The sequence below is a fragment of the Hemibagrus wyckioides genome, linkage group LG04 (genome assembly GCF_019097595.1).
Source record: "Hemibagrus wyckioides isolate EC202008001 linkage group LG04, SWU_Hwy_1.0, whole genome shotgun sequence".
In the NCBI taxonomy this organism is placed as follows: Eukaryota; Metazoa; Chordata; class Actinopteri; order Siluriformes; family Bagridae; genus Hemibagrus; species Hemibagrus wyckioides.
Genome location: NC_080713.1, coordinates 4,757,422 through 4,766,198, shown reverse-complemented (window position 1 = coordinate 4,766,198; position 8,777 = coordinate 4,757,422). Strand labels below are relative to the sequence as shown.

General features: G+C 35.8%; 1 protein-coding gene across 17 annotated transcripts in view; it reads left to right on the top strand.

Moving 5' to 3' along the window:
• Positions 1-8,777, top strand: part of LOC131351896 (ryanodine receptor 1-like) — a 97,551-nt gene that overhangs the window by 75,718 nt on the left and 13,056 nt on the right. For 6 of the 17 annotated variants that reach the window (XM_058387598.1, XM_058387596.1, XM_058387591.1 and 3 more), the window contains 7 exons: positions 1,840-1,939; positions 2,145-2,224; positions 3,324-3,400; positions 4,193-4,266; positions 4,541-4,558; positions 8,234-8,314; positions 8,411-8,499. In XM_058387598.1, the coding sequence (XP_058243581.1) occupies positions 1,840-1,939; positions 2,145-2,224; positions 3,324-3,400; positions 4,193-4,266; positions 4,541-4,558; positions 8,234-8,314; positions 8,411-8,499 (519 nt within the window). Of the gene's footprint in view, positions 1-1,839; positions 1,940-2,144; positions 2,225-3,323; positions 3,401-4,192; positions 4,267-4,540; positions 4,559-8,233; positions 8,500-8,777 lie in introns of all 17 variants that reach the window. The other 11 variants (XM_058387607.1, XM_058387604.1, XM_058387597.1 and 8 more) reach the window with 2 other exon arrangements.

The following is an 8,777-nucleotide window of genomic DNA, read 5'->3' as shown; positions in this document are numbered from 1 at the left end:
CTTTCCGTGTGTCTGTCTATCTGTCTGCCTGCCTGTCTGTCTGCCTGCCTGCCTGCCTATCTGTCTGTCTGCCTGCCTTTTGGTCTGTCTGTCTGTCTGTCTATTTATCTGTTTGTGTGTCTGTCTGTCTGTCTTCCCTCCTGTCTGTCTGTCTATCTGTCTCTCTGTCTGCCTTTCTGTCTGTCTGCCTGTCTGTCTGTTTTAGCATCAGCTCCCCATTGCCTCTAACACCTTTATGCCTACTAAGCAAAAAAAAGCCTTTACTCCAATCCCGGAAATCTTCAGTCACCTGGCTTGTAGATTTCAGTAATTAGACATTGCTAATTTGTTTTATTTTCTTTTTACATCTATTATCTTCTATTTTATTAGCAGCACCTGATAACACGAGTGTGTTTGTAAATTCTCTGGTTGTGTATGTGGTGTTTGTGTGTCATGCTGCTTCTTTGTGTCTTTTATTTCTAATTGGATTTTTCTTCTCTCCCTCTCTGTACTCACTACAAACTACAGTGAAAGCCTGCAGAGTCAGTCAGATACCCTGCATCCTCCACATACCCTCTCTCTCTCTCTCTCTCTCTCTCACTGTGTGTGTCATCTTCTTGCTCTCTCCCTCTCTCTCTTTCATTCTCTCTCTCTCCCTCATTCCCTCTCTCTCTCTCACCACCCCTCTCTCGATCTCTTTCTTCCTCCCTCATTCTCTCTCTCCATCTCTCCCTCTCTCATTCTCTCTCTCCCTTGTTCCCTCTCTCTCCCTCCCTCATACTCTCTCTCTCTCTCCTCCTCTCTCTCTTCCCCCTTTCTCTCTCTCTCTCTCTCTCTCTCTCTCTCTCTCTCTCTCTCTGTGTCATTCTCTTGCTCTCTCCCTCTCTCCCTCTCTGTCTCTCTATCTATCTATCTATCTATCTATCTATCTATCTATCTATCTATCTATCTATCTATCTATCTATCTATCTATCTATCTATCTATCTCCTTCCACACAAAACACACATGCTCACAGGCATTTCTGATAAATATCCAGGATTAGAACAGACCGTGGGACGTGAGCTGGGATTTATTGGGTGGTTTTTATTTTAGGCTTCAGCAGATTTTCATTTATGATTTTTTTTTTTTTGATCAGAGGTTAGATTTTTGATAGGCGTGACCAGGGCTGTTTGCTGTAGTCAGACGTTTGTGCATCATCAAACGTCATCAGATGTGGGCTGCTCAAATATCATCACTAACACCACTCACTTTTATGGTGGTGGTGTGTTTTTGTGTGTGTTTGTTTGTGTGTGTGTGTGTGTGTATGTGTGTGTGTGTGTGTGTATTTGCATTCGAGTGTATGTGTGTGCACAATTGCGTGTGTGTGTGCATGTGTGTTTGTGTGTGTGTGTGTGTGTGTGCGTGTGTGTGTGCGCGTGTGTGTGTGTGTGTGTCTCAATACAAAGAGTTATGGTACACTTTCAATATCATTTGAAGGGCAATGAAGTATGAGTAAATGTATAATAAATAAGTGATTATGTAAATATTTTAATTTAACAATAATAATAATAATAATAAAGGATTTAAGTTAAAAAACATAATTGCATAAATATATTGAAAAATATTAGAACTAGAGAGAGAATAATTATATATTATTCTAACTGTATAATAATAATAATAATAATAATAATAATAATAATTAATGCTAAATTAAAAAATAAATCTAAAATAATTCAGATCAGAAGATTTTTCTCAACATAACATCAAGTAGATTGAGTAGTGAATGAAGTGAGGAGAGTGTGTGTGTGTGTGTGTGTGTGTGTGTGAGCTAAGGGGATATGGCTCAAGGCTCCTGCCTCACGTTGTTCTCTGATAAACAGGAGAAGGAGATGGAGAAGCAGAGGCTCTTGTACCAGCAGTCACGACTCCATGATCGTGGGGCAGCTGAGATGGTACTGCAGATGATAAGTGCATGCAAAGGTACCCAAACACACACACACACACACACACGCTCACACACAGTTCAATGACCAGTAGCTTGTAGTGAAGTTACTCAGTTGCATTCAAATACATTATGATTAATACACAAAAAAAATAATTTAAGGAATAGTTTTGTGTTCTTTTTGATAATTAATAGTAATTTAATTTGTACAGGATAAAAAATCTTTTGTGTGTATGGTCCCAGGTGAACCAGGAGCCATGGTGTCTTCCACTCTCAAGCTGGGCATCTCCATCCTAAACGGAGGCAACTGCGACGTTCAGCAGGTCAGCTTCACTTATACGCTCAAGTCCTGAAGTCTTCCATGCTCTAAGACCAGCCATGCAGAATTAACACACAACTGAAAGCTGAGGCGCTTTATTTCACTACATCAGATGATCAGAGTTGTCGATTCGTTTCTGTCTTTTCCTTGTGCACCGACTCTGCTTTATCCTGCTTTCTAGCCTATCACAGAAAGCAGAACATGGCTTGACGTGACTAGTATGGACTAGGTTGTGAGTGTGTGAAGCTTCAAAATTCCTAGATTTAATTAAGAACCATTGAGCTGTTCATCACTAGCTTTAACTTACTGCTTTGAGAATACTGTAGATGATACCAGATGCACATGATGTTACTATGAACAGTTTTGCATTCAAGGCCCCATCAGTGAACATCTTCGACGAGAAGACTTCATGTTAAAGCTAGAATAAACATCCTGGTTACATAACCGCACTTTTGTTAACATACAGTGCACAGTTACAGAAGGGAAATGGTTTATAATCACACTCCTCATATCCTCATATCGCCTCGTCTCAGGGAGTTTTTTCTCACCACCATCACCTCTGGCTTTAGGGATAAGTTTAAAATAAATAATTGATTTCCTGAATGTGTATACAGTGTTTCTGTAAAGCTGCTTTGTGAAAACAGCCATTGGTAACTGTGATATAGAAATAAAATTATATTGAATTGATTATTTATTTTCGAACAGACAGGGGCCTTTCTGTGTGGAGTTTGCATGTTCTCCCCGTGCCTGTGTGGATTTACTCCGGTTTCCTCCCAGAGTCCAAAAAAACATGTACATTAGGTTGATTGGTAATTCTAAATTGCCCATAGGTGTGTGTGTGTGGTTGTCTGTCTATATGTGTGGCCCTGTGATGGACTGGTGACCTGTCCAGGGTGTACCCCTGCCTTTCGCCCAATGCGTGCTGGGATAGGCTCCAGCAGACCCCTGTGACCGTAATTAGGAATAAAGCAGGTATAGAAAATCGATGGATGGGTGAATATTTATTTGATTTGATCTGGTGTACTGAAAACCCAGGGTTGAGACGCATTAAGCCGATTTTCTAAGGTTTTTTAAACTGCTTTGTTTCTACCGATCTGTCACAGAGGATGCTGGATTACCTGAAGGATAAGAAAGATGTTGGTTTCTTCCTGAGCTTGCAGGCTCTGATGCAGACCTGCAGGTAGGTGACGTCTCTTCTGACCCTTATTTGACTCATTTGATGTTTTTCTGTTAACACTGAAGTAAAACCTCGACCGTTCAGTTCGATTTCTTGATTTCTTGATTGAGAATTAAAGCATAACTCTTGCAAGAGTGGGAACACTCTTTGTTTTTTGTTGTTTTTTTAAATACTTTTCCTCAGATTTACATTCTTAAATGTAAAGTCAGCTCCAAATGTAATAGAACAATTAGTGATGATGATGTTTAAAAATTGTCTTTGTGGTTAATTGGTCAAATCTGGCACTTAAAAGCTTACAATTATATGATAGATAGATAGATAGATAGATAGATAGATAGATAGATAGATAGATAGATAGATAGATAGATAGATAGATAGATAGATAGATACGACTTACTAAGTATATAGAAACACCTTGGAAGAGGGTTTTTCCCATTTGAGGAAAAAATATTTATTGCTGTCTTATCATTCATTCTTTAATAGGAGAAATAAAATATATTTATTTATTTATTTATTTATTTATTTATTTATTAATTATTATTATTATTATTAATTATTACTAAATATATTGTACAATGCAACATATTTGTGTATAAACTTCTTGGATATATTTATTGCTTCTTATAATTAATTCTTTAATAGGAGAACTAAAAATATATATTGTTCATTAATTAATAAAGACATTAATAATGTAAGAAATAAGCAATTTAATTACTGCACTTTTACATAAAGGTTGATTATGATAATTGATTATTATTTTGTGTGTGTGTGTGTGTGTGTGTGTGTGTGTTGCAGTGTTCTGGACTTGAATGCATTTGAGAGGCAGAATAAAGCGGAAGGGCTTGGAATGGTTTCAGAGGAGGGCACAAGTGAGTCACGGCACTGAGTAACTGAATATATAACGTGAACATATGCAGCACATGAATGCTCCATTAAATTATCATTTTAGACACCAAAAATATTTACATTGGATGTATATAGTACTTTGACCATGTATGCTGTGATCACCTGCATTTTTTAACCTACAGAAGGCATTAGCACTGTGTATCGCTATCTTCCTCCCTACAGAACCACTGCAGTGTATCTTTTTTTATATACTGATATCTCTCCTCTCCTTTTCGATCCCTTTTTTTCGGTTCTCAGATATCAAGCTAGAACGGGGTAAATAATTCTTGTCAATATATATATTTTGTTTTTTACCTTCTTTCTTCCCATCTGTCCCACCTCCTTCTGTCTTCTTCCTTTATTTCCCACACTTACACTCTTCCCTTTGTGGCGTGTAGTTTGGACTGCATTTCATTTCGCATTCAAGGGAAAATAGAAAAGAACTCCAGTCATCGTCGCAGCGTCCGACGAGCTAGGGTCGAAATCATACAGCTTCACATACGCAAATCAAAAGGAGAATATTTTCCTTCCGTGGAAAAGTCCTTTGATGCTACCGAGTTATTAGTGCGTCTCATTAGCATGCTAGCGATGACTGGATTGTTTCTTTGCTCATTTTGTCCCTTGAGTGCTTTGTCACAGATCTGCTGTAACTCCAACGCTCTTTGAATGGCTGTGAAGAAAGAAAGACTCTTGGCCTCTCTTTTCTGATCAGTTTTCTCTCAGGAGATCACAGAGAGCTGTGGTGACCAGTGTCCCCTAAAATTATGAAATGAATTGCAGCTATCAAGAAATGTATCATAACAATTTGCTGATTAGGAGATTTCATCACCCTGTTTTTGTTTTTTTTTACCCATATAGTCAGGTGGTTAGGTCATAAGGGCTTCATGAGAATCAGACATGTCCATTTAGACCTGGCGATAAAAATGACACTAATAGCTACATGGGGAAATTTTTTCAGGTATTTAAATTGATTTTCTGGAGGACACAAAAGTTTTCATCCCCCGGGATATGGTAGCTCAGTGGTAACGTGCTGGACTCATCGGAAGGTTGTAATCCCAGGTCCACCAAGCTACCACTGCTGGAGCCCCTGAGCAAGGCCCTTAAACCCTCAATTGCTCAGTTGTATAAAATGAGATAAAACTGTAAGTCACTCTGTATAAGGCCGTCTGCCAAAATGCCATAAATGTTCCCTTGTTTATCTAAATCACCTCACCTTTAAACACAACTAAAAAAACATGGGATAGAAAATACTGACTAAAGAAGCAGATTGATGTTTATCTTTGCTGTCAAATGTCATAGAAAAGTGTTTGTTTTTTTTCAGGGAATAAAATAAGACTTTTAATAAGATACTGATAATACAGCAAATATTGAAAGAAACATTCACAGTAAATAAAAATAAAAAATTGTCAATAATTTGATAGATTAGTAGTCGGAGCTGTATTTAATTTAATAAAATAATTTTTGAGTGTAAGTTCAGCCTGACGTATTGTGGTTGTCAAGTCCGTGGAGCAGGATTTAATATTATATTATTATTATTATTATTATTATTATTATTATTATTATTATTATTATTATTATTATTATTATTATTATTATTATTATATTATATTGCTTCTTGCTTTAGTTGATATAATTCATGAACAATGGACTTAAGCCCAAGATCAGAATCATGGGAAAAACTTAAGTGTGAGACACCTTTAGGAAAACTACTAAGTCTTCAGTCTCAGCTCATACTGAATAGCATGTAAGTCTGTAGTTATGTCTACGATTTGCATCCAATATACATCTTTTAAAAAATATTAGCATTCAACTGTCCTGTGGTAATAATTATTGGTATGATTATTTATAATAAACTGTTTGACTTTTTCAATACTGTACAATTTCCAAATTATGGAATTCATATGCTATGTGAAATCCAGACATGATCAAAAATTAATTAATGGAAGGCAAAAGCAGGGATTTTGAAAGGCGTGTGATTCTTACAACAAAATAAAGAGCCGTACGCAGTGCAACAAAGTCGTTTAAACTGCTAATATATCAACATATATTTAAATAATTCATGGACCATGGACGTCATAGATTAACAAACGTGCATTTTATGTCCAAAGGAGCCCAGAAAATAAATTGATTAGACACCCTTTAAGGTATTTATGACGCGTCCTTTGTTGAGACAGATGTCAGACAGAAGGAAAATTGGACGCTTAGCGATTACTGTTTATTGTAATGTCTGTCAAGCTGAATGGTTTAATGGTGATGTCTGTCAGAAAACGTGGCATCTGCGGCTTTAAGGTCGACAAATCAGATCATATTGTATCTTGTGATATGCATGTCTTTTCTTTTTCTTTTCTTTTTTTTTTACCTATTTAATAATCCTACAGTATATAAACCTTCATAGGTTTTTTTCCATCAAAAAAACAACACAATACATCTTGTCTCCAAATTAAAATTGTAATCACACTCATGCAATAAAAAGCTTCCTGTCCTTGATATAAAATAGAGCCAATAAACACTAAGAAAAAAGTATAAAAATAAGATTAAGGAATAAAAATAGGAAATAGGTTAAAAAAAAAAAAAATTAAGAGAGAAGTATGATAGAATAAATTAAAAATAGGGCATATAGGGAAAATATGGTGGAAAAATAGCAATGAAATATATATATATATATATATATATATATATATATATATATATATAAATATATATATATAAATATATATATATATAAAATACAGTCTGAATACAGTACAGAAAGGTTAGAACATAAAATAAATAAATAAAAAGCTATCCCAATATGAATAGCCTGATATCTAATAATCTATCTTTTACTATTTATCTATCTAATTAACCTTGATTAGATATATTTATATATATATATATATATATACATATATATATATATATATATATATATATATATATCCATAAATTTCCAGGTAATTGTACACCTAATCAAGGTACATATCATGTGTCCATATCTACTGGGGTCTAGTTTTCTAAATGGAGTAAATGTAACCTGGATGATTTAATCATTTGTATATTGTTGACTCACATTGCTTGGTGTATTTGTGTACTGGATTTTGTCGTACCTGTGCTAACAATGTGTTAAGATGTTTTTGATCCTGATTTTATAACATGATCATTAACAGCAACGCCGATTAACATCATTACAGTCCGTATTTATGTCACCTGACACACACATACGCTTATACACTATATTTCTGGTTATCAATTCACATCCATGTACTTCTTTGCTTTCAGCTTGACACTGAATACTGAGTATTCGGCCGTTTGGTGAAACAAAATCCCAAATGAGCAAAAAATAAAGAAAAATGATTGTAATGGATGAGATTGTGGGTTTTTACACCCGTTCTCATTCTCAGCTCGTATCTCTGTGGTTCTCCTACACTCTACGGCTCTTTTTTTCCCTCAGTGTACACTCCAGAGTTGCAGTAGATCTGTGTTGCATGATTGTGTGTTAGTGTGTACATCATGCTGTGCAGCTATACTTCCTCTCTGAGCTCTCTGTGTCATTATGATGGAGCAAGTTAATCGTCCAGAGTTTGTCTTTTTTTTTCTGTGGAATATAAGTGTTTATTCATGTTTTTGTCTTGTCTTGGGATGTCAATGTTTATTTGTGTGTGTGTGTGTGTGTGTAATCATACCTAATTGTCCACGTATCACGTTTTTGTCTCTAAAGAAAATCAATCTGAAATATTTTAGACCAAAAACATTTGTCATTTACGCCCGTCTCTTATTCCCTTCCCTTATTATTTTCTTATTTAGTTTAGAAACAATTAACACATTTAATGACAAATCGCATGGAAACGTCTTTCTTCTTCTTGTCTCTAGAATTTAATCCACTACTCACATCTTGCTCGCGCTCACACACAAACACTAGCTAATGGATTTCACTTTGTGTGTGTGTGTGTGTATGTGTGTGTGTGCTTGCAGACGAGAAAGTGATGGCGGATGATGAGTTCACGTGCGACCTCTTCCGTTTCCTGCAGCTGCTTTGCGAGGGCCACAATAACGGCAAGTTAAAAAATGAAAGCAGCTTTAATACAGGGGTAATAAACATAAATAAAACAATGGTGTGTAATTTATTATGTGTCATTGTTCTAACCTCAGATTTCCAGAACTACCTGCGCACTCAGACTGGCAGCACCACCACCATCAACATTATCATCTGTACTGTGGACTATCTGCTGAGACTGCAGGTATCACCTCACGGACTCTAGAAATGACTTCATCATTATTCAGAATTATAATAAATTCAGAATTACTCATTACTTCAGTGTTGATTATTCTGAGTGGATCTGATTTTATGTCTGTCTGTCTGTCCATTCATTTATCTATCTGTCTGTCTGTCTGTCTATTCATCTATCCATCCGTTTATCTATCTATCTATCTATCTATCTATCTATCTATCTATCTATCTATCTATCTATCTATCTATCTATCTATCTATCTATCTATCTGTCTGTCTGTCTGTCTG